Source organism: Leucopleurus acutus (genome assembly GCF_964270905.1).
Source record: "Leucopleurus acutus genome assembly, chromosome: 9".
NCBI classification, from domain to species: Eukaryota; Metazoa; Chordata; class Mammalia; order Artiodactyla; family Delphinidae; genus Leucopleurus; species Leucopleurus acutus.
The window spans coordinates 87,873,179-87,897,213 of record NC_139144.1 but is presented as its reverse complement, the minus strand read 5'-3'; the positions used below and the strand labels follow the sequence as shown (position 1 = coordinate 87,897,213).

The window sequence follows — 24,035 nt, the reverse complement described above, 5'->3', positions numbered from 1 at the left end:
GGAGCCCGCCGCCCGCCGCCCGCCGCGCTCCCCCGCCCGCCGCGCGCCAGGGCGGAGTTTCCTCCTCTGCTCATTGTTCTCCGCCCAGCACCGCCCCGCCCGGCCCCGCCACCCCGCCCGCGCGGTCCTGGGGGAGGGGAGGGGGCGGGGGCCGGCGCGGACGGGACCGGAGTCGCAGCAGCCGCCGGCAGGGCCGCAGCCGCGCAGACACCGCCCGCGACGCAGCCACCCGCCGCTCCTCTGCCGCCTGGCTCCGCGCCTCGGCCCGGCTCTGCCGCAGCGGCCGCGAGGAGGGGCCTGCGGAGCGCGACTCGGGAGTCTCGGGTCAGCGCCCGGCCGTCCGAGCCACCGCCAGGCCTCCCCGAGAGGCGCCCACGCTCCTGCCGCCCGGCCGCCCGGACCCTCCGCCAAGCCCGCAGCCACCTGCTCCGGGTCTGAGGCCAGGACACGATGCGCTTCGCGCTGGTGCTCTCAGCGTTTCTGCTGCTGCTGCCGCTGTCGCTCTCCCAGGATGGTGAGTGGTGGCTCGGGCTCCGCCAGGACCCGTGTCGTGCCCATGCGCCCCCGGCCGGGCCCGCCGCTGGGAAACCCGCCGCTCCTCGTGGCGGGACCGGGAGCAGCTCCTACGCGCACCACTAGCTGGGGCCACACGCGGAGCCCTGACCTTGCACCATCCAAGCCCCTTCCTACCCCGAGAACGCCGCAGGTGCCGGGCTCCGAGCGTGGGTCGTCCGGGGCTCCCTGGGGTGGAGTGGCCGTGGATTGTGTTGGGGCAAACAGGGGCGCGCGGGCGCTGATTGGCTTTGCGGTCCTAGAGCGGGGACTTAGGGCACTGCGAGGCTCCACGCTTCCTCTGGACCCCCAGGGTCTGATCGTTCTTTTTCTCCGTGTTTGTCCCCGAAGCAGGTGACAAGCCTCCAGTAACAGCCCTCGTGGCTATGTGTTTCGCGTTCGCAGAGAGGTTTTTCCAAGCATTGTGTGCCGGCTTAGCTCACCCGAGCCTGTGCTGGAGCAGGTGGAGAGGGGGAGGGAGTAGGTCATCCACAATCCCAGACTCACCTGAGTGGGGGTCCCTGCCTCCATGTCACCAAAGGAACAGCTCCCTTCTCAGTGCCTGGCCAGGAAGGTGAGGTTCCCTTCCAGCCCCTTTGTAGAAGCAAGAACTTCTCTCATGAAACAGGCTTGGGCTGTGCCTTAGAAACATCTCCCATATTTCTTATAAAGGTGAAAATCTGGGGGGACAGGTAGCGTCCCAAAGCGCCTAGGAACAGCTGCAGTCTCAGCCCCAGGAGAGAGATGCATTTCTTTCTTGCCCACCTGAGCAGGTGTCTGCAGGGAGAAAGAGTGATGTTTCCATTCTAGGGTCAGGAGGACTGTGGTGACAGCCCAGACAGGGAAGGGACCCTGCTGCTGGTAGGTGCTGCTGTTTGGGACTAAAGTCTTAGGGGAAGGATGGGGTGGGATGGCAGGACAGTCTCTTCTCTGTATCATGGGGAACTTTGCTGATGGGAAGGGGCTGGAGCTCAGAGTGAGTAGGTTTGGGCATCCTCCGGTGGGCGGCCCTGTTACTTCACAGCCTGGTCTGAAAGGGATGGGCACAGCCAGTGGGTGAAGGGTGTGCACCCCTGGAGGAGGGGTCGCAGTGTGAGGAACGGTCGGGACAGCTCCGAGGATGGCAGCCACCGCGGATTTGCACAGCCTGCGGGGCTGAGAAGATGCTGGATTGTGGCTGCTCTCCTCAGCCGGCTCCCAGGAGGGCAGACTTCATGGGCTCTGAGAACCATCGAGAAGGGAGATGGGCTGTGTCAGGAGGGATGTGCTATAGTTCCCAGTGCTTCTGAGCTTCAAGAGGCTGAGCTTGGAGGAGAGGGTGGAGGTTGTGGGACAGGAGTCCTGCTGTTTTGTCCTAAGAGAAGAGACTCCGGAGCCACCCACGGGAAAAGCTCCAAGCCCATCTCCCTGCTGGCTTCAAGGCTGGGACTGTCTTCCCTGGCATCTGCGTGCTGCCCCCAAACTCCGTCTCTTCCACAATCCCTCCTCAACACTAGCATGGGGCATGGCGCACGGTAGGAGCTTGGTATGTAGTAAACAAACACAGTAAAGAAAAAAGGAACCATAACCCTGCTTCTGCCCCCACCAGCAAGTCACCTGAGCCCAGGTGCCCAGTTTCTAAAATGCTATGACAATATGCAGTGATAAAGGGAAGTGCTCTGAAGAGTGTAAACCGGCAAGGGAGTATTACCGTTATTATTATTTGCATATATTGCGGCCAGAAAAGGCTGAAGGGCACAGGCTCGCTGTTTAGTGGCTATGGTAGATTTCACACTCTCCTACAGGGACCCAGTAAGGACTGCTCCATCTCTGCCCTTCTGTAGGTTGCAGGCATCTGGGATGATGAAACCCAAAACTGCTGGAATCCTGTGATTTAGTTTTAAGCAAGGTTTATAGTGGAGTAAAGGAATTATCCCCGACGGGGCCCTGGGAGCTTACCTGCTCCTAGAGGTGGATCACACAGCCTACAGCATCAGCAGCATTCAAACCAGGGCCAACAGCCCATTAGACCCCTTTTCAGTGCTTTTTGGTTTGATATACATTTGGTCAAACCATATGGCAAGTCGTACCTCTGAACCTGTCTCCTTATCTGTAAGATAGAAAGGGCAGAGGGACCTCTAGTTTCACTGTTATAACATTTCTGGGCTTTTGCTCGAAAGGACAGGCTGACTGAGTACTCTGTCTTCTATGGGTCTGATCGAGTCATTTGATGGATGGATGAATCCTAGGCAAGGGAAAGGCAGCTTGAGGTGGTGGAAAACACTCAAACTTGGGATCAGACAGACCTGCATGACTGTAGACCAGACAGTGAACCTCTCTGAGTCTGTAAAAAGTGACACATCTCCACCTTGCAGGTTGCTCTGAAAATGAGAGATAACATACTAATGAGTTTGCCACTGTGCACAACTCCATGGTCAGAGCTCAGAAGATCCTAGCTCTTATGATTAGTAAGTCATATGTGACTGATCAGGATTCTGCTACTGTTTGTGGGTGTCAGTTAATTGCTAGGTAGTGATGAAAACTGAAGCTTAAGTGCCACACGATGGGGGAAAGGGAGGCATGTGTGAGAAAGCCGTAAGGTTTGGGAAGGGGCGATCTGGACGAGGAGAGGTGGGGTTATGCAGGGATTTTAAAATAAAAGGGTCAGTGTGGAGTAGGAGACCCTTCCTGGGGTGGCCGAGGCGGAATGAATTCCAGGGTGTAGCGAAGACACAGGTCATAAGCTCGGGGCGTGATGGGGGTTCTTCAGATGGGGGTCAGTGAGCTGCAGGGGGACTTCGGGGAGGAGGTGAACTTTCAGAGCCTGGAAAGAACATTCCATGGGATGGGGTTAGGGGACGGTGGGTGCTCCTAGCGTGGTGCTGCTTGGGCATGGCTTTGAGGCAGGAGTGAGTAAGACATAGTGGGGCGGTACCAGGAGCAGACAGGTTTAAGCAGGCTGAGAAGAGGAGGAGAGGACGGGCTGGGAAGGATGAGCGAAGACTCCGAGAGACACCAGGTGGCAGCTTGGGCCAGAGCTGCAGGGTGTGGCCACCCAGGGAGGGGCAGAGGAGCGGAGCTCGGTGAGCCCGGGGAGGGTCCTCTGGGGGTCGCCCTGGACCTAGAGAAGGCAGGGCGCCGAGGTAGGGGGAGAGGCAGCCCCCGCATCTGCTTTCCCCTCAGGAATCTAGGTTGAAACGGAGAGGAGGGGCCCCTGCTGAGTGCGGTTTGGATATCTCTGCCCTTTGGAAGCTGGGAGAGGAAGGGGACTCCACCTGGTTTGAATTCCCCTGGGCCAGCGGGGGTGGGAGCTGGAGAGTTAACTCTGTCCGTCCTCAGGTATCTTCTTTGCTGAGAAGCCTTCCCAGGTTTCCTAGATGGAACCCAGTTATGTTCCACAGTCTGTGTGGGTGTCTCCCCGAGTGCTGAGTGGTAAGCCCCTCAGGGCAGGGCCAGCACAGCACTGGGCACTGAGCAGTTGCTCAGGAGATGTTATCTGGACCGCGGTTCTCGGGGGGAACTGGCCCTAGCCCCTGGCTTCAGGCTCTCCGGAAGTGGGGCACGAGGCCAGCTCACACCCTGGCAGTGATGCTGGCCCCTGGGCTCCTTCTGCAGCAGCCAATAGCCAGTAGGAGCACTGCAGAGGGTCGGGGCTTCTGGGCTTGGGAACCTGGATCAGACTGGCGGCTGCTGTGAGGACAGCTCAGCTCGTCGCCCTCTGCTACTAAGGGAAGTGGGAGGAACCCTTCGGACAGCTCTCTGCACTTGTTGGGAGGAGCGACGGGATTTAGGTGACCCCTACCCCGGGAAGGGCCGGCTTCTTCACACCCCGGGGGCCCTGTGCAGGTCTGCTGAGTGCAAGCTCGAGCTCAAGCCGGAACGGACATCCTCCCACATCACTGGAGAATGGGAGTGACCGCCCTCTGCCGACCCCCTGCCCAGCAGCCCGAGCCTGCCTGGAGGCTTCATTAGACCGAGAGGCCGGGAGCTCCGTCCTCAGCTCTGGGCTGGCTTCCTATTTGTGCCCATGGGCTACGATGCAGGGCAGGGAGCTCAGCTGGGTGTGTGTGTGTCCTGTTTTGTCCCATTCCCAGGAACACCGGTGCAGTTGTGCGGGTCTCTCCTTGTCTTGTGTCCTGTCCACTTTGTGGGGCTGTTAGAAGATCAGATCAGGTGGCAGATCTGGGACTGTGACTCTTCGGGCCATACTAGCCTCACGACTGTAAGGCAAGCCTTCGAGAAAATCTACGCAGAGGATCCACTACAAGGAGCCTCTTTATATTTGCGACAGCATTGACCGTGAGATTCCTTTAAGTAGGCAGCCCGCTGGCTGTTCAAAACAGAATTCAGTTGACAAAGGGTCGTTTCCACACCACTTCTAAATAACCCGGAAAATCAGAGAACACAATTTTAGAGCTGGGAGTGTTCTGGAAATGATCTAATACACCCCTCCCCCCCGTTTTTCAGACGAGGGGATGCAGACCAGGGGGTTCACTTGCTCAGGTTCTCTGGGACTCCTGTTGGCGGCTTCCCGGGGACGTGTGTGCACGTGTCCGCAGCCGTAGTACTAGTAACTGGACTCGGCCTCAAGGCTCATTCTTCCTTGGGCATCGAAGAAACTCACTTCAACCCTGTTAAGAAAGGGTTGCGTGGTGGTGACAACTCTGTAGTGTGCCCAGATTCTCTCCCCCCCCCTCCACCGTCAGGGTAAATTGAGGCTTGGAGTCACTTTGCTTCTCAAGAGTTAGGCTCCCCGAGTACCATGTCACAGCGCTGGCCCCGTGCGTCGTGACTGTGTGTCTTGTCTGCCGTTGCCTGTGAGCCTCTGGTGTCCACAGCATGCAGTCAGAATCTGGACCAAGGGTGGTGCGAACCGCTTGTTGGAGGACCCGTGCAAAGGCAGCAGCATCTGCAGGTTCAGGAGCGGCCCCTCCCCACGTGTCCCCACCGCATGCCCTCCTATGGCGCTGAGCCCCGCCCTGGACCACTCCAGCAGCGGCCAGCACAGGTCCCCAGCTTAGCTCGGCCTCCCAGCCACCCATCCTCCTGCCGGCCCCGCCCCTCTCCCTGAGCGCACCACCACCACCCTCTCTTCCTTTGTAGCCTTATCCCCCTCGGGTCAGCCACCTCCAACTTCCCTAGGGCCAGGGCGCAGGGTGGCACCCCGTCCGCCAATTGTCACGGCCGGAAGGCTGTGGGCCTCAGCCCAGCGGGGAGAGAATGCGGAGGAACGGCTGCGCGTGGCTTGCCATGCAGTTCCGGGTTGGGGCGCAGGGAGCCCTCCCAGAGCCAGGCCCCTGGAGGCGCGTGGGCTGACCCAGGAGCCATCAGTTGTCTGACCTCTAACCTTCCAGCTCCCTGACCCAGGTCAGCGTGGAAGGGACAGTGGGAAGGTGAGGAAATAGGGACACTTTTTAATTCTTCAACTAAGGGTGAGCTAGGTGTGAGCCGAAGCCACGCCCCCTTCGTAGCAGAAATTCGCGAGCTCTGTCCGATCGGTCCCTCTGCCCCCATCCGGTCAGACTCCTGTGCTAACCTACTCTGAACGTGCTGATTGGGGCCAGTGTCTCCAGCCAGGGTAGCACGAGGTTACCTGTGGACAGCCTTTATCTCACAGACCATTCCAGAGAGGGGGGAACAGAGGCCTGGGTGCCAAGGGCCACGGTGAAGAGCAGCTCTTCTCCCAGATGTCCACACGCCTCACCCCTCGTTTCCTGCGGCTCTCTGCTGGAATGCCACCTTCTCAGAGAGGCCTTCTGGGCCTCCACACCCTGGACACGCCTCCCCCGATCATTTTCTCTGTAGCATGTACCCCCTGATGGGCACTCATTTCTTTGTCTCGCTCCCGAGCGACTGTAAGCTTCATGAGGGCAGGGACTTCTGTTGGTCAGCGCTGTAGCTGCAGCACCTAGAACAGTACCTGGCACACAGTAGATGGTCCGTAAATATTTGCTGAATGAGTGAAAGAGCAAGTAGGTGGCAGAGCAAGCTGGTTTAGAATCCGAAGTCTTGTCTGCCAGTGCTGGGCTCTCCAACTGCAAGGCTCCAAACCTGATTCCGGAAGAGAGGCAAGTGGCAGGGGGGCTGGCCCCGTGCGTGGAGGAGTGGACACAGAGGCATGAGGGGAGCTGCCTTGTGGTCCAAGGTGGCTGCTCAGACTCCAGCTGTCAGGACAAAAAGAACAAGAAGGCTGCAGCTCCTCTTCTGAGGTTACCTGCCAGAAACCAGACACACCCTGTCCCGTTACGTTTTGTTGAATGGAACTTAGTCCTGTGGCCACACATAGCTGCAAGAGAAGCAGGGAAGAGTACTTCCTTAGGGAAGAGTGATCTTTATTTCAGGCGCTCACATGCCGAACCAAAAAAGAGTGGTTCGGCTGTGAGGAAGTGAAGGATGGATATTGGAAGAGGTCCCTGGCACATGCTACCATAGTCCTGGTCCCTGATTTTCTCTGTCCTCGTTCTCACCTTGCCAGTAAGATGGACTTTGCATCTGCACGAGTGAAACAAGGAGTTGTCCCCTGTGGCCCGAGGCCCTGCCACCTTCTGGCTCAGCCAGGTCCAGCTTGGCCCTTGTTTTTTGTGGCTCCAGCCTTTTGGTGCTGATGGAGGAGCTCCTTGTGATGCTCAGGGAAACTGGGGTCCCTCCCTTTCCGGTCCCTCAGCCGTGAGCTGCACCAGTGAGCCAGGTGCCCAGGAGACCTCCCACGAGCAGGGCCTCAGCCAGGGCAAGCATAGGGGAACCTGCTGTCCCCCACTTGTTTCTGGATGAGAAAGAAGAATCTCTGCGCCCCATCCTCCTCTTCGCACCTCAGCAGGGCAAGTACAGGGCAGAGGGAGATACTGTTCTTGGGAGTTTGGTCCATGGACACTTGTGAGAGCAGCAGCTGGTGGCCAGTGGCTTTTAAACCCAGTGGAGGTGTTCTGTGAGCTGTCTTAGGGGCCACCGAGAGCTTGGGGTGGGTGCACACCTGGAGGGGAAAACTAAGAGTAGGCCAGTTTGCGGGGAGGGGGTGGGCAATTCACATCCCCTGCACTTTGTGCCGCTCTGCCTTTACCTGTTCTGTATGGCAGGTAGGTCTCCACAAAAGAATTCCTTTGAGAGAAAAGTTCTGTCAAAGAGGAGAGAAGAAAAATTGAAATCTCTTGGCACGATGCCCCAGGCTTCAAAGTTATTCGGTCCAAGCTTTGTCACTTACCACCCTTGTGATTTCAGACTTGTTCCCTGGCCTCTGTTTCTCCATCTATAAAGTGGGCACCACGCCTTCCTCAACAGTGAGGGTTAAATATGAGCATGTAGGTGGTGTGCCTGACACATTTTAGTTTTATTTCTTTGCTTGGCTTCAGTTCTAGCCCACTACGAGGTGTGATGAAACAGACCCTGCTACTGCCCCCTCCCAAGCTGCCGCTCCTTGCTGGCCTGAGCTTTCTCCTCCATGGCCCTTTCACGTTTAGTCACTGCCCCACAGCCAGGCCACTCGGGAGGAGGGCCCTAGTTCTGGGAGGTTAGTTCTACACCGTAGTCCCGGATGAGGGTGGTTAGCGTGGGCTCAGCTGAGAAGGGGCTCCGATGGCTGGGCCCACACCTTCCTGGTTCCCACCCAGGTGCTTCTCACCCCACCCCCTAGGGGCCCTGCCCTTCGCTTTGGGGCTTCAAGTCAAAACAGGCTTTCCTGAAGCCACCTCCGGACCCTGATCCTGGCAGCCCCTGAGGTTCTGCCCATCACGCTGGGAAATGGAGTTTCCCATCCCACAGATCTTTCTCTTTTTTTTCTTCTTTTTTTAAAAAAATTATTTAACTATAGTTGATTTACAATATTGTGTTAGTTTCAGGTGTACAGAGTCTTTTCCATTATAGGTTATTATAGAATACTGAATATAGTTCCCTGTGCTATATATAGTAAATCCTTGTTGTTTATCTATTTTATATATAGTAGTGTGTACCTGTTAATCCCAAACTCCTAATTTATCCTTTCCTCCCCGCCCCCTTCCCCTTTGGTAACCATAAGTTTGTTTTCTATGTCTTTGAGGCTGTTTTGTAAATAAGTTGATTTGTATTATTATTTTAGATTCCACATATAAGTGATATCATATAGTATTTGTCTTTCTCTTTCTGGCTTACTTCACTTAGTATGATAATCTCTAGGTCCATCCATGTTGCTGCAGATGGCATTATTTCATTCTTTTTTGTGGCTGAGTAGTATTCCATTGTGTGTGGATGTGTTTATATATATATATACACGCACACACACACACATACACACACACACACACATACACACACATACCACATTTCCTTTATCCATTCGCCTGCTGATGGAAACTTAGGTTGCTTCCATGTCTTGGTTTTTGTGAATAGTCCACAGCTCTTTTCTACCTGGATAAGTGCTCCTCTGACCGCCGCTGCTACACTGGCCACCCCTGCTGCACTACCCCTGTCCAGCATGTGGGTCTGAGTCTCCCCCTCTAAATAGCTTCCTTTCTCCTCATCCAACCTCACCCTGACTCTGCAGCAAATTCCCAGTGACACCATCCAAGCCAGGCAGCGAAGCATGCTGCTGGCCATTTCACAGCCACCTCTACATTTTCTTTCTCCGAGAAGGAAGGAGGGGAGAGGAGGCACATGAGGTTACAATCTAGCGTCTAACGTAAACCAGGGAACTGAATATTTCCTCACGAAGTGAGATGTAGGGGGAAGACAGGAACTCCTCACAGAGCTGCCTTTGGTTTTCTGCACAATAAACGCCAGTGGGGTATTGCCCTGTGCCTCAGTTTACCCAAATGGTAAATCTGAGCTAGCACCATATGGGTTTTTTTTCTTTTACAACTCAGTGAAATGAGCTGTGTCCCAAACAGTCCAAAGAGAACACGAGTAGTCCTCGAGATATTAATAGCTTTGCTCTCAGTAAATGTATGATAAATGAATAAAAAATTGTTTTATGAATAAGAGGGAACCATGATCCAGAAAATTTGGGAAATGCTACCGACTTTTTTCCCCTTCTTGGAAAGTCAGCACACGTTAGGCTTTTCAGTGGTCTGAGCTGGCCCTCATTACCGTTGTCCAGCCCCGCACTCCCCAGATGTACTTTAACTGGGGAACCTTTTCCTTTTCTCTTTTTGATGGAGCAATCTATTGGGGAGCTGCTGATGTAAACATAATGACCGACTGTCCCAGTTTGCCCAAGACTGAGAGATATTCAGGGATGTGTGACTTTCAGAACTAAAACCCAGACAGTCCTATGGAAGGACCTGGACCAGGATGTAAAAACATCCAATGTAAAAATACAACCGGATGCATCTGCAGCATTGCTAAGCGAGATATTCTTGACGTGGTGATGTAGCAGTAGCAGGCCCTCCTTCCTTAGGGGCTTTATAGGAAACTGCCTGGAAGGTTGTGGCCGCTAGGAAAGCTGCTCGTACCTGAGTGTGGGCAGGAATGAGTGACATTCGAGGCTAGTGGCCCCTCTTGGGTGCTTCACAGTAAAAGTGCTTCTCCCATGGAAGTTGGAGCCGTCATGAGCAGAACTGCGGCTATGTGTGTGTTTCTGACGGTTGGTCTTTCGGCTCCGATGGGAGCAAACATGGTTTGCTGGTTGCTTCTGGCTTCTTTCCTGTTGTGCCTCCGCCCCTGCTGCTTTGAGTCCCTGATCCTGACGGCATTGCATGTCTGTTTTAAATTCAGTCTTGAGTCTGTCATCCTGCCCCAGGCCTTAGAGAAGGGGATTCCAGAGCCAGCACCCCGCAGTGGCTCACCAGACGCTGTGGTGTTGGGGGCTTTCTCCTTAGCGCTAGATAAGCAGGGTGCGCTGAGATACATGGATCTCATCCACCCTCAGGCTGTCATTTTCCTGGGATTCAGGGAGCCAAACGGCGAAAGGGGTGCATCTTGTTTGCTGAGTCACCAGCTTGCCCGTGCTTCCCAAGCTGCCACTGGTAGGTAAGGCACCTACCTTCTCCCAGGCAGATCCGTGAGCCGGGGTCTCCTTGCTTAGGCAGACATAGTCCTGCACCCCAGCTCTAGGGGACACTGCCTGCCAGCTGCCCTGTGCTGTCAGCCCACTCCCCAATATGCCGCTTTACCAGAAGACCCCCAGAACACCACACAAGGTTGCTTCCCGCCCTCAGGTCATCCTGGTGTCAACTTCTCTGTAGCTACAGTGGGCCAGGGCACTAGAGAGCTTGTGCCATGGACAGCTGGCTCTGGGGAGAGGCAGGTGGGAGCTGGTCCGCAGGCTCTTGTTCCCCCCTTGGCATCCTGGAGGTTGCAAGTAGGTGGAGAAACACTTTGGCTTTGCTCCCGAGCCTGGGGGGAATCTGGAAGTCCGATCCTGACCACACAGATTCGCATCTCTGAATTCCCTGGGCACTTCTGGGCAATTGTTTCTACACACCGGCTATAACTGGTCCTGGGGTCTCCTGATAAGTAAGCTTTGGGTCTCTGTGTATGTGTGTATGTGTATGGGGCGGGGGGCGGCAGGCGTGGAGCACATGCCCAGCAGGCTCTGTCTGAGTTCGGTGTTGAATAAAGAGCAGGGAGGAACAGAAAACAGGTTTGCAAGGGAAGAGGCTCCATGCACTCGGGGCCAGCCATCCTCCCCGTGGGCCTCAGTTTTCTCATCTGTGAGTGAGGGCCTGCTACTTAGTACTTCTCAGTGGTCTGAAAGGCCTGACTTGCCTGATGAGCTCGGCCCCAGAACTGCCGGCCTAATGGGAATGGATTCAAGTTTGTGGATCCATCCAGGAGGGCCTAGGGGAGTGGGGAGACTGGGGGGAGCCTAGACTTGACAGCGTGATGCTTTGAGCCAGCAGGGATGGCTGGGGGCGGGGGAAGCTGTTCTCATCCCAGCTGGCTGCTGTGGACGGCCAGTGACACCGTGAATTCCTGGAAAATGTGAGCCCCTCTCTGCTCTTCATCTCACTGCAGGTCAGATGCCTCCCCCTCCCTATCTAAAGGCAAGGAGGGGAAGCAGGAGCTGGAGCCAGGAGCATATGGGCACATACCCCCCAGGATAGACAGCCGCACTGGCAGCTGGACCACAGAGTCCTAGATACCAAAGGAGGTGTGACCTGGTGCCCGGACTCTGACCATCTGTTTGCCCATCTCTCCCTTGTTGGAGGGGGATCCGCGATGTCTAGGGTCCTTCTGGTTCTGACATTATGACCCAGGGATGCAGAGGAAAGTGACGTCTGCGTGGCTTCTGGAACAGGGGGACGTACCCAGACTAGTCATGGAGGGCTGTGTACTGAGCCACATCCGGTTCTGGCCGCTCAGTAGCTCTCTGCCTCTCTCTGACCCCTGCTTCCCCAGCCTGAGGGGTGGGCATCAGCTCCTCTTGCCGCATCTTTAGGCATGATGCTACCCCTATAGAAGCAAAGACCAGTCTGTAAGGGACCAGCATCTTTGAAATCCTGTGGCCCCGGGTGTGCCACGTCCAGAGCACTGCACCCACTTTGCAGATGGGAAATCCAAGGCAGGAGGATCGTGGTGGTTTACGCAGAGTCTAGTCTTCCACTTGAGCACTTCCGCCTTAGTGCCCGGAGCATAGGGGTGGCCAGATACACTTGGTCCAGATATCTGGGCTTCTGCACCCACTCGGAGGGTAGTGAGATGCAGTGAAGAGAGTGGGGAAAGGTAGGGACAGGAGCATGTGAGGCCGAGGATAAGAGGTGGTGCCTCCCCTTCTCCAGCCAGGAGAAGGAGCCCTGGGTCTGACTTCAGAATCAATCTCGTGTGATCCAGGCAACACTGACAACCTGTCCTGACCTGCAGAACCTCAGAGGGAAACACTTCATTTTGCTTCTAGTTTCTTCTGAAGAGTTGTGAAATCACTGTGTGTGTGTGAGTGTGCGTGTGTGTGTTTTCACACCTTCTGTTGCCCACTTCAGGTGACACGGAGCCTCCTCGACTACTTTTAGGGGGTGACTTTTCAGCCATTCGGACACCTGGCTCCGGCCGGGCCTGGCCCTGGGATTCCTGATTCACTTCCCTAGGCGGAGCCCGTAGGAAACGGAGCTTCCTCCACTGGCTCTGAGGACCAAACATGAGGACCACTTAGCTTTGTTTAAAAGGAACATGGCTTTTAACTTTCCCTGCAGGCCTTGGTGGGGGGACAAGGGAGCCAGCCCTCAGTTGTTTGGCCATATTCATTTAGGAGGTTTGTTTGCTCTTTTTAAGCAACACCCTGACGAGACCCCCAGTCCCCACCAGCAAGCAGGGCTCCCCTGTCCTCAAACACCAGAGAAATCCAGATTCCCTGATCTGCAGGGAGCAGACTGACAGCCTCAGTTCCCACCTGTCCCCCTCCCCGAGCGCACACACATTTAGTCTCCTAAGGTGGATTATTCTGCAGCAAGGAGGATGCAGGTGTTATTCCTGGAAGGGGAGACTTCTCTCCAGGACAGAAAAAAAATGTTTGGAAATTTGGAAAGCTGAGCTTGGGGCCTTAACCTTCAGCTTCCAGCAGGCGGAAACCGCTCATTGCCTGGGAAAATCGCAGGCCGCGTTTCACAGAGCTTTCTCCCGGCGGCCACCATCTCACCGTCTGTGCGGGACTTCCCTCTGGCTCCTGGCCCTTGTTTGTTTTCGGCCGGGATTGGCGACTGGTCCCTGGCAGAGGTTTCTAGGGGCAGCCGAGAAACCCGTACACATCTGGCGATTTTCACGGCTTCGGGAGGGGGAGGGTGGTGTGGGAGTGACAACGTGCTCCTGCGGAAAAATATTTACCGAGGCTGTTTTTGAACCGGCTGCTAAGGGACGAGCGGGAGGCCAGACGTGCTCCCGCGTTGGCTGCAGCTGTGCGAGCTTCCTGGGACTTCCCAGAAGCAGGTGCGCCTGGGGGAGGGATGCAGCCGCCAGGAGTTGTGCCGGCAGGTGGTTGGTTGGTGCTGGGAGTGGGGCAGCCACTTCCACCGACAGCCCCCCCCAACTAAAGTCCTGCCCCCCAGTCTGTGCCTGTGTCTCCCCAGCCCAGCGTCATGAGGGCACCTCCCCCCAGAGGGTGTGGGAGACCCAAATGCGATCCTGGGTAAAGCTGGCAGCTCAGTGTCTGGCCGACAGGACAGACCTCAGTAGTGCTACTTATAAGCTTAAGAGTAATGAGGATAAACTGTTTCTGATCGGTGGTTGGTAGAAAACTGCACCGTGAGAAGAGAGAGGAAACACATACCCACCTGTGCCCTTGGCCTCAGACCTGACACAGGTGCAGCGGGACACGCAGCGCCTGCCCTCCTTTCCGGAGCCCTTGGCCCAGACATCGGCGTCTCCAGCTCACAGCAGGGTGTTGGCAGGGTTGTCAGCCCACCTTCCCGTGGAACAGACCTGCCCCTCTGAAGTTTTGGAGTATTTCGACATTTTCCCCCAACACTTACACATTTTTAAAAATGTTCATTTTGTTCTAAGGTAGATATTTCTCTTTCCCCTGACTCGCAGGGAGACCGAAGCCCCAGGAGGCCCCAGGCTCACGCAGGACCCAGGTTTCCCACCCCCAAATCTCGTTCTTCCTGTGGAGGCCGCCTATACATCACACAGGTGGTCCTTGAAACAGATCTTAACGATGAGCTGAAGGCTCTCTGCCTCCTTCCCAGGGTGCTGTCCTGTCGCCCTGACCTTTGTGTGAGAGTCCTTCCCGGCGGGCGACTTTGTACGGGAGTCCTTCCTGGCGGGCGAGGTGAGCGGAGTCAGCCGGGCATCACCCCGCCCACCCGTAGGCCAGGGGCGGGCATCACCCCGCCCACCCGTAGGCCAGGGGCTTGGCCGCTGCTGGGCTCACTGCCGGCTCAGACAGATCCGGATTCACATGGTCGGCAGCAGGCGGAAGGATTAGGAGGCCCGGGGAGGGTGTTGTTTCCAGGGGGTTAGTCCGTCTTTCCAGGACGGGGAGCGCGACACACCCGTCCCCAACCTCAGGTCAGCATGTGCACGCGCCTCTCATTAGGCATAGCAGCGACAGGTGGCTCAGAGGCGGGAGGCTGGTCCAGGACACGCACGTCCTTGTGGGTGGGGGGAGGAACCAGGGCAGGGGCCGCAGGGGGCTCGGGCAGAGGCAGGGCCGAGATCCTGGGTGGCTCAGTTGATGAATTCCAAGCTCTCCTCTTACCTCTCTGCCTTCAGCGACAGAATTATGACAATGAGTAATCCAAAGAATGTATTTAGAAGCTTCCTGTTTCAGGGTGGGGCGGGTTCTGCCCTCTGACCCCACCTGGAGAGCTGGTGGGGGGCAGTGTGCAGCCGACTCTGGCCCGAGACTGTCACTAGGAGGGATTGCAGAGCTCCTTGGAGCCCCCTGTGAAGGCCCCGCCCCTGCCGGCCCGGGGGAGGGGGTGGGGCAGGGCTGGCGAGCGCGGCCCCTCCTCCTCTTCCAGGTATGTCGTCTTTGGAAAAATGTCTATTTAGGTCTTCTGGTCAGTACTTTTTTTTAAAATTTAATTTAATTTATTTATTGTTTCTGGCTGTGTCGGGTCTTCGTTGCTGCACGCTGGCTTTCTCTAGTTGCGGCGAGCGGGGGCTACTCTTTGTTGCGGTGCGAGGGCTTCTCATTGCGGCGGCTTCTCTTGTGGAGCACGGGCTCTAGGCGCGTGGGCTCAGTAGTTGTGGCTCGCAGGCTCTAGAGCACAGGCTCAGTAGTTGTGGCACAGGGGCTTAGTTACTCCGTGGCATATGGGATCTTCCTGGACCAGGGCTTGAACCCGTGTCCCCTGCACTGCCGGGTGGATTCTTAACCACTGCACCACCAGGGAAGCCCTGGTCAGTACATTTCAATACAAGAGTTTCCCCACCTTCTTCACCCAGAGTCAGACACTTAATCAGATTCTTTCATCTTCACCCACACCCCTCAGGGTGGGATGGGGAAGGACGCAGAAGTGAGGTAGCTTCGTTTCACCGCGGAGAAAGCCCAGACTGAGAGGGAGGGGCACGTACCCAGCATCCCCTCCTGGGTCCCCCCACCATGTGGTCCCTACCACCACTCCCTGGTCACGGAGCCCAGCAGGCCTTAAGCAGCTCTCACAGAAGGGAAGCTCAGGCTGCCCAGGCTTTCCCTGCTGACACTGAGGTCTGGGGTCACTGGGCTGCCCCCAGGAGAGCCCCTCCCTCCTTCCCTCCTCTCCCCGCCTCTGCTCCATGTCTCCCCCAGGCTTCTCTGAGTTGGTGAGGAAACACTTCCTGGAGCCAGGCTCCACCCAGGCCTCCGGTTCCTCTTCCTTCCCCAGGAAGATTCTGGCTTACCCCCCTGTCTGGGAATTCGCTTGGCTACAGTCACCCTGGTGCTGATCTCCCCCACCCTCTCCCATGCGGCCATGCCTCACTGGGGAACCTGGGAAGAGCCTCATGTGCCCCCTCCCCTGCATCAAGGCCTGTACAGATGTGAGCATCCCAGAGGAAGAGGCGAGTTTCCGCATGGCTCTCTGATGGGAAGATGCGGCAGGGACCCGACTCGGGGCTGGCATGGAGAAAGCCTTACTTACCCTCTCCCTTGGAATATAATCTTGGGTAACGTTACCTGAACCTGAGCACTTTCTGTGTGCGCTCACTGCTCTGAGTGCTTAAAGGTGTGAGTTAGTTACTGTTATTACCGGCCTCTTCACTTTGACGGAAGCAGAAACTGAGGCATAGAGTGAAGATCCTTGCCTGGCACATGACCAGCGCGTGGTGGGACGGGGCTTGAACCCAGGTGGTTGGGCTCCCGAGTGCGCGCTCTTAACCCCTACCCTGTCCTGCTTTTGTGGAGAGGGACGGGGGTGGGGCAGGAGAAGGGGTCACACGTGGGACTGACTGGGCAGGGATGTGTGCACATCAGATCCGCGTACCTCGGGCTCTGGGCCACACTCCGGGTGTAGGGGACAGGAAAGAAGGATGAATTGCTGGCCTGGAGAAGAAGGGGTGGGGCAAGGTCCTCTGTGGGGAGGAAGGTGCCCAGGTGAAGCCTGCCTTTCTCTGTGGCTGGGAGATACCCGTGCTGGACGGTGGCAGCCCTCTCCCGCCCAGGGAAACCGCCGGACAGGGCCCTGCCCTGGGAGCAAGTGTCGGGCAGACCAGCTGCAACAAGCTGATAAGGGCAGAACAATTCCAGATTTGAAGAATGCCCAGAACGATCTCCCCCGAGGGGGCCGTTCTGGGCTCCTCTGGGAGAGGCGATGCCCGGGAGCTGGGCCTGACAACCCCCTGGGGTGCTGTTCTCATGTCCAGAGGCACCAGGAGGGCAGAGCTGCCAGGCCCTGGGGAAGGGACAGGGCGGCTGGAGCATGACCAGACCTGTGGCCACACTTGTCTGCCTGACCGCTCGGCCTGACGGGCGGCAGTGAGGGCAGTTTGGGACCCTGCCCTTCCGCAGACACTGGAGCTGTCCTTCCTGCCATTTCTCTTCTCGTTATTAACCTCCACCTTGGGTGCCTCAGTCAGCTCGAGCTGCTACAACAAAATACCACAGACGGGGTGGCCTAAACAGCAGACGTTCCTGTCTCACAGCTCCAGGGGCTGAGAGTTCTGAGATCAGGGCAGCAGCAGGGTCGGGTTCTGGTGACCCTCTGCCATCTTCCCGTGTGTCCTCACGTGGCTGAGAGAGAGAGGAAGCTCTGGGGACTCTTCCTTCTTCTAAGGACACTAATCCCAACATGGGGCCCCAACTCCTAACACTGTCACACTGGGGGCTAGGGCTTCAACACATGGATTGGTGGGGATCCAGACTTTCAGTCTGTAACTCCGCTTATGCCAGGAAAGTTGACCAGGCGCATCTCTGGGGCCCTCGGCCCGAGCAGGGGGCTGTTGGGAGGGGTATAGAGAGCAGTCGCAGAAGTCACAGTCCCCGTTCTTTTAGATGCGGACCACGGCAGGCTGGAATAGACACCCCTCCCCCCTCCCAAAGATATGTACAGTAAATCCCTGAAGCTGATTATCCCCTTATTTGGACAGAGGGTCTTTGCCAGTGTAACTGAGCCAAGGATCTTGAGATGAGGTCATCCTGGATTATCTCGATGGGCCCTAAATTCAGTGACAAGTTTCCTCAAGAGACACAGAGAGGAGGCAGCGATGTGGCCCCGGTGCCAGAGACGGCAGTGATGCTGCTGCCAGCTGAGGAATGCCAACCGCTGCCAGAAGCCAGAAGAGGCGAGGAAGGGCTCCCCTTGGAGCCTCCAAATGGAGTGTAGTCCTGGCCACACTTTGATTTCAGACTCCTGGCCTCTGGAGCTCTGAGAGAATCCGTTTCTGTTGGTGTAAGTCACCCAGTTTTTGTTATGGCAGCCTGAGGACATAGGACATAGGACCCAAGGCACAGAGAGGGTCCAGGCTCTACCCAAGCCCAGGGCAGCCCTGGGAGAGTGCCGTAGCCGGTTGGTAGAGGTGAGGCGAGTTGGCCTCCCTGTACCTCTCCCCAGGCGCCCAGCCCTGACCCCTTTTCCCAGCTGCTGTCCTTTGATGCTGTCCGCCCAGATCAGGCTCCTGCAGCCTCCCTGTGCCCACCAGTGCCTGCTTAGGACCTGTTTTGGGGAGTGGGGTGAGGGCAGCTGGCTTTCTTAAAGCCACAAGGGACAGGCGTTTACAAGGGATGGGTGTAGGACTAGTGAGGTACCCAGAGCAGAACCCCAGAGCAAACAGCCTCCAAGGACAGGACCCACACTGAGGCAGAGGGGGGTCCAGCAGGGCTTCTGGGTGGAAGGCCTGGAGTGCTCAGCTGTGCAGGAGAGAGGTAGGTGGGGAGGATGGCCAGACTCTGCTGGGGTGTGGGACTTGTAAAGACCCCCCTGGAATGAGGGGTGCGGCTCTCTGTTCCTGGGAGGGAAGAGGCTCGAGAAGCAGACATCACGTACTGGGAAAATGAGTTTCAAGGTTGGGCGGCTGATTTAATAAAACCCAAGAAGCACGGAGGCGGGGACATTACGTGGGGCGGGGGCATCACATTTTTCAAAATCAAGGGAAGAGGGAGAGTGAGGGGACTGAATGCAGGGTAAAGAGAGGACATCTGATATATTGGCCCTGGGGAAAAGTCCTGGCCAGGCCAGCAGTGGGCCTGCAGCCCCTCTCTGCTCCTAGGGCAGCCCCAGTTCCCTTGCTGACCCAGGAGTTTGGGGCCTGCATCCTTCCAAAGCTCCCCCATCCTGCCCTGCCCCACTGTAATTAATACCCAGCTGCCATCCAGAAGCCTGGCAATAAATGGGCCAGTTTGAGATGGGCAACAGGATTTGGGGGCCGAGAAGGGTGGGCCCTAGACAGCTGGGAGGGGCTCAGATTTCCACCAGGCTGAAGCTGAGGCAGCATCACCTGGCACCCTTCCCCATGACGCGCAGAACCTGCTCTTGGGAGGTAAGAGGCTCTTGAAGTGGATGTCACATGCTGGATGTCACATGCTGGGAGAATGAGTTTCGAGGTCTGTCAGCTCTTGGAAAGGAGGCCCAGAGCAAGGCCTCTGAAGTGACTGTTGTCACAGCAAAAGCAGACTTACCTGTGTTCACAGCGTCATGCTTGGGAAAGTGTCAGTACATCCTCGGGGACCTTAGAAGTCACCTAGCCCATTTCGCAGATGTTTCAAGAGGACCAAGGACTTGGCCGAGCCCTCGAGGACAGAACCAGGACTAGAAGGCTCCGCTCTGTCTTCGCGCCTGCCTTTATCTCTTGACCTTTTTCCATCTCTACGTCATTCAGTTATTCCCATTTCACACCCTGAACTTTATCACCCACATACCATTCACCGCCTCTGCAATCTTAAGTATTTCATTCCTTGATCACTGTTTGTCCACCTTCCAATTCATTTGCTCAAGTACACCTAGACTATACTGCTTGAACTCAAGGCAGCCAGTCTAATCACCCATCGCTTCACTGTTGCCTATCAGCCCCCCGTCTGTCTTAATCCGTCCTGTACTTCACTATCTACCATTGTAATCCCGACCTCACAAGTATCCTCACGTCTCTTGCACCCTCTCCCACCATCATAACTCACCTAGCAAAACCCCTTCCTCAGGTGAACCCTGCCTCCACTGCTCCCATGCCTACCGGCAAGCAGCAGAAAGGAACACTGCTAAACTGGCCCAGTTTGGCACCAGATAACTAATTGGCAGTCATCCTTTATTTCTCTAGTAGAGTGGTTCTGAAAGTGCGGTCCTCAGACCAACAGCATCAGAGTCATTTGGGAACTTGTTAGAAATGCAAATTCTCGTGCTCCATCCCAGACCAGCTGAATCAGAAACTTGGGCTGAGTTCGTAAATGGTGTTTTAACAAGCCCCCCAGGTGATTCTGATGCTTGCTAGAGTTTGAGAACCACTTTTCTAGTAGGCTCCCTTTCCCGTTTCCAAGATAAGTATTTCATACATTCGCCTTCCACACAACTCCTCCTCTCTTATTTCATCTCTGTAGGGTACTGCTGATTTCATCTAGACTTGGCTGAGGGAACTGAGGCTGTCAAATGGAAACTTGTCTTCCCGTTACCACTGTTACCAATGTACGAGTGTCTGTGTCCACCTTCTTCCTTCCAGTTTCAAAGGCAGGTGTATCCTACTGCCTAACATGGGTATCTCCCTCTGTATCTTAAGGAGAGGGAACAAAACAAAAGGAGCATTCTTAACAGCTCTAGCATCTCCCACCTTCAGAAAGAAAAGCAGAACTTTCTTGACTACGGCAGCTCCCTCCAGCGACTGCCATATTTCCTCTGCTTCTTTTTATAGCTAGTATTTGAAAAAGTTATTTACACACACAAGCTCACTTCCCAACCGTTCACTCATCTTCTATCAGCCTGAGTTAGGCTTCCACCTGCACTGTTCCCATGGAAACTGCGAGTTGAGGTTGATAGGAACGTCATTGTTGCAAATCTCATCATCTAGCACCATCAGCCACTCCCTCCTTGGGGGAAAGAAAAATCAGAAGCCCCTGTTGCATCTCCCTATTTCCCCCTAGAAGTAGCTGTTATCCTAAACTTAGTATTAAATTCTCTATATAATGTAAATAATGTTTTCTACGTTTCTATCTCTAAAACTATATTGTTTAGTTTTGTAGATTTTTAAACCCTGTAAATAAAACCGTATAAACTTTTGGTTTTGTTTTTATTGTTCAGTATTATTTTTAGATGAATTCATGTTAATACGTGTCTTATAATACATAATATGTATATTACATACATATAAATATATATAACAATATAAAACTTGTTCACTGATTTTCAGTGCTGTGTGGTATTCTAGTATGTGAATATACCATAACTTATTTATCACATCAGTTTTAACAGACGTTTGCTTGTTACCTATACTAACCCATGTATGCACACAAGTCTATACATTTCTTTATGTCTGTGTATGTGTATATTTATATACATTTCTTTATATGTGTGTGTATGTGTATATTTATACACATACATGAATTCATACTGGTATCTCTCTCTCATCAAGTATCACAGGGTTCATTTAGCCTCATCCCCACACACCTTATTTATTTGTAACTTCTTTCTCCAACAGTGAGAACTCTGGCTCATGTTATTTATAATTTATTTACTTATTTGACCAACCCTAGTACACAAGTAAAGTAGATTTAAAATTGATAACCCGTACCCTTGTGAGAAACAAATTTACCACTTAGAGTACACTGTTTATTATATAGAGTTCTTTTTTTGTTGTTACCCTTACACTATCCAGTCAGAAAACTCTTTTCCAGTTACTTTGGTCAACTTCTTTCCCCCATCCCTCCAGTGAGGTAACTTGTAACATAGTTTATTTTCATAGTCCCTGTTACCTCCTGGGATTTTCCTGAACATCTCAGTTTTCTTTTTTTTTTTTTTTTCTTTCTAAGTTTGCAAAAAATAAAGTTAATTCTTTGGTGGGGGGGTACTGTGGATTTCAACAAATGCGGAATCTTGTATCCATCATCCCAGCACCATATCTAACAGTTTCATTGTCCTAAAAGTCAGTTCCTCCTCCTTCCCTCAACCCCTGGTAACCACTGATCTGTTTTCTATCCCTATAGTTTTGCCTTTTCCATAAAATCATATAAATGAAATAAGATACTGTGTATAGCCTTTTGGCTTTTTTCACCTAAGATGTCTTTAAGATTCATCCATGTTACATGAATCAGGAGTTCATTCCTTTTTATTTCTTAGTCACTGCATGGATATATAACAGTTTGTTTATCCATTCACTTGTTGAAGGATATCTTGGTTGTTTTCAGTTTTTGGTGATTATGAATAAAGCTGCTATGGACATTCGCCTATCAGTTTTTGTGTGACCACAAGTTTTCAGTTGTTTTGGGTAAATATACAAGAATGGAATTGTTGGATCATATGGTATTGTAATGCTTAACTTTAAAATGAACTGCTAAACTGTTTTCCAAGTCAGGTGACTGGTGCTATTTTGCATTCCCACTAGCAGTGTATGAGAATTTCTCTTTAGCATTTGCTGTTGCAGGTGGTTTGGGGCCATTCTAATAGATGTGTATTGATATTGCATTGTAGCTTTAATTTGCATTTGCCTAATGACTAAAGATGTTGAGTATCTTTTCACATGCTTTTTAGCCACCTGTATATCTTCTTTGGCAATTTTTCCTTGTAGATCTTTTGCCTATTTTAACAAATTGGTTTATCTTTTTATTGTTGTTTTAAGAAATGTTTTTCCCTCCTTAATGAGCTGGCTAGAATTTCTAGTACAAAGTTCAAAAGGAGTGGTGAGAAGAGGACATGCTTGCTGTGTTCTCAAAATTAATGGCAACACATTCAGTCTCTATTAAGTATGATGTTAGCTGTAGGTTTATGTGGAGATATCATTTATTAGGTTAGAATTCCCTCTATTCCAAGTTTGCTAAGAACATTTTTTTTTTCTTTTTTTTTTTTGTGGTACGTGGGCCTCTCACTGTTGTGGCCTCTCCCGTTGGGGAGCACAGGCTCCGGATGCGCAGGCTCAGCGGCCATGGCTCACGGGCCCAGGCGCTCCGCGGCATGTGGGATCTTCCCGGACCGGGGCACGAACCCGTGTCCCCTGCATCGGCAGGCAGACTCCCAACCACTGCACCACCAGGGAAGCCCTGAGAACATTTTTAAAATCATGAATGAATGATGAATTTTGTCAAGTGAATTTTCTGCATATATTGAGATGATTGTATTTTCTTATTTCACTGTTAAGATGAATTGCATTGATTGATTTTCATATACTGAACTAGCCATGAGATGAACCTCACTTGATCATGATGTAGTACTCTTTTTTATATTTTATATATATATATTCCATTAGTCATTAAGGAAATGCAAATTAAACCACAGTGAGATACTTCATGCCCACTAAATAACTGTAATGAAAGAGACAATAACACTTGTTGGTGAGGATGTAGAGAAACTGGAACCCTTACACTCTGCTGGTGGGCATGTAATATGGTACAGCTGCTTTGGAAAACAGTTCGGCAATTAATTCCTCAAAATGCTAAATACAGAGTTACCATGTGACCCAGAAATTCCACTCCTAGGTATATACCCAAGAGAAATGAAAGCTATCCACACAAAAACTTGTACACAAGTGTTCATAGCAGCACTATTTATAATAGTTACAAAGTGGAAACAACCTGAATGTTCATCAGCTGATGAGTGGATAAACCAAATGTGGTCTATCCCTACAATGGAATATCATTCAGCAATAAAAAGAAATAAAGAACTGACACGTGCTACAACATGGATGAACTCTTAACAATATTTAAATTAAGTGAAAGAAGCCCCACATTGTACGATTCCACTTGTGTGAAATGTCCAGAATAGGCAAAATCCGTAGCGACAGAGATTAGATCAGTGGTTGCCTAAAGCATGGCTTTTCTTCTGTGTCTTCATTGTGAGGATTTGTGTTAATCTAGTCAAGAGCTGGTCTGGGTTTAAAACTTGATGCTGCACCGGGGGCTGCGGGTTTCTCAGGTGAGACCTTTGTTTGCGTCCCTGCTTGCCTGTGGGGCTTCCCTTTCTGCTGCTCCCTGTGAGCCAGTCTTTGGCAGCCGCTACCCCCAGCTATATTCCATTTATTTTTCCTTCACACTTGCTAGCATTTTGAGTTAAAGGCAGGGTAGAAGGACGTTCTCTGATGTTTTGCACAGGCACTGGAACCTGGGGCTTGGGGGTGTGGCCTTCGCTAGTGTTCCTGTCTCTTTTCTAGAAGTTATGCTAGACTTAGAGCACATATTCCTGCCCTCTGCCAGGGGTAAAGAGCTGTTTTATTTGTCTGTTCCCTTTCCCAGCTGCAATGGATTTCCACCACTTCCTTCAGGCTATCCTTTTTTACCTTTCTCCTGCAGCTGAATGCTTTTGTTTCCTAGCAGAAATAGGGGAGATGGATCTAGGCAACATTTCACTGGTGTTTCATTGGTGGCTGTCTTTTTCCTTCCTCAGCTGTGGTGGGGTTTCTACCAGTGCCCTCAGGCTATGGGTTTTGTTGACTTCCACTGAAAAGTCAGGCTTTTTTTCCAGGGGATCTGGGGCTATGTAGAGTTTCAGCAGTCACTGCTGTTTCCTTCCCCCAGCCAGCCCCAAGGGGGGAACCTTTCTCAAGGCTCTCCCCAGGCAACC

The 24,035-nt window shown here is 53.4% G+C and overlaps 1 protein-coding gene across 1 annotated transcript in view; it reads left to right on the top strand.

Annotated features, from left to right (window-relative positions):
• Window positions 1-426: 426 nt before the first annotated feature.
• The window catches only part of PODXL (podocalyxin like), a 41,843-nt gene continuing 18,234 nt past the window's right edge, over window positions 427-24,035 (top strand). The window contains exon 1 of the mRNA XM_082846342.1: window positions 427-514. Coding sequence (XP_082702468.1) covers window positions 451-514 — 64 coding nt within the window. The 5' untranslated portion in view covers window positions 427-450. The remainder of the gene's footprint in view (window positions 515-24,035) is intronic.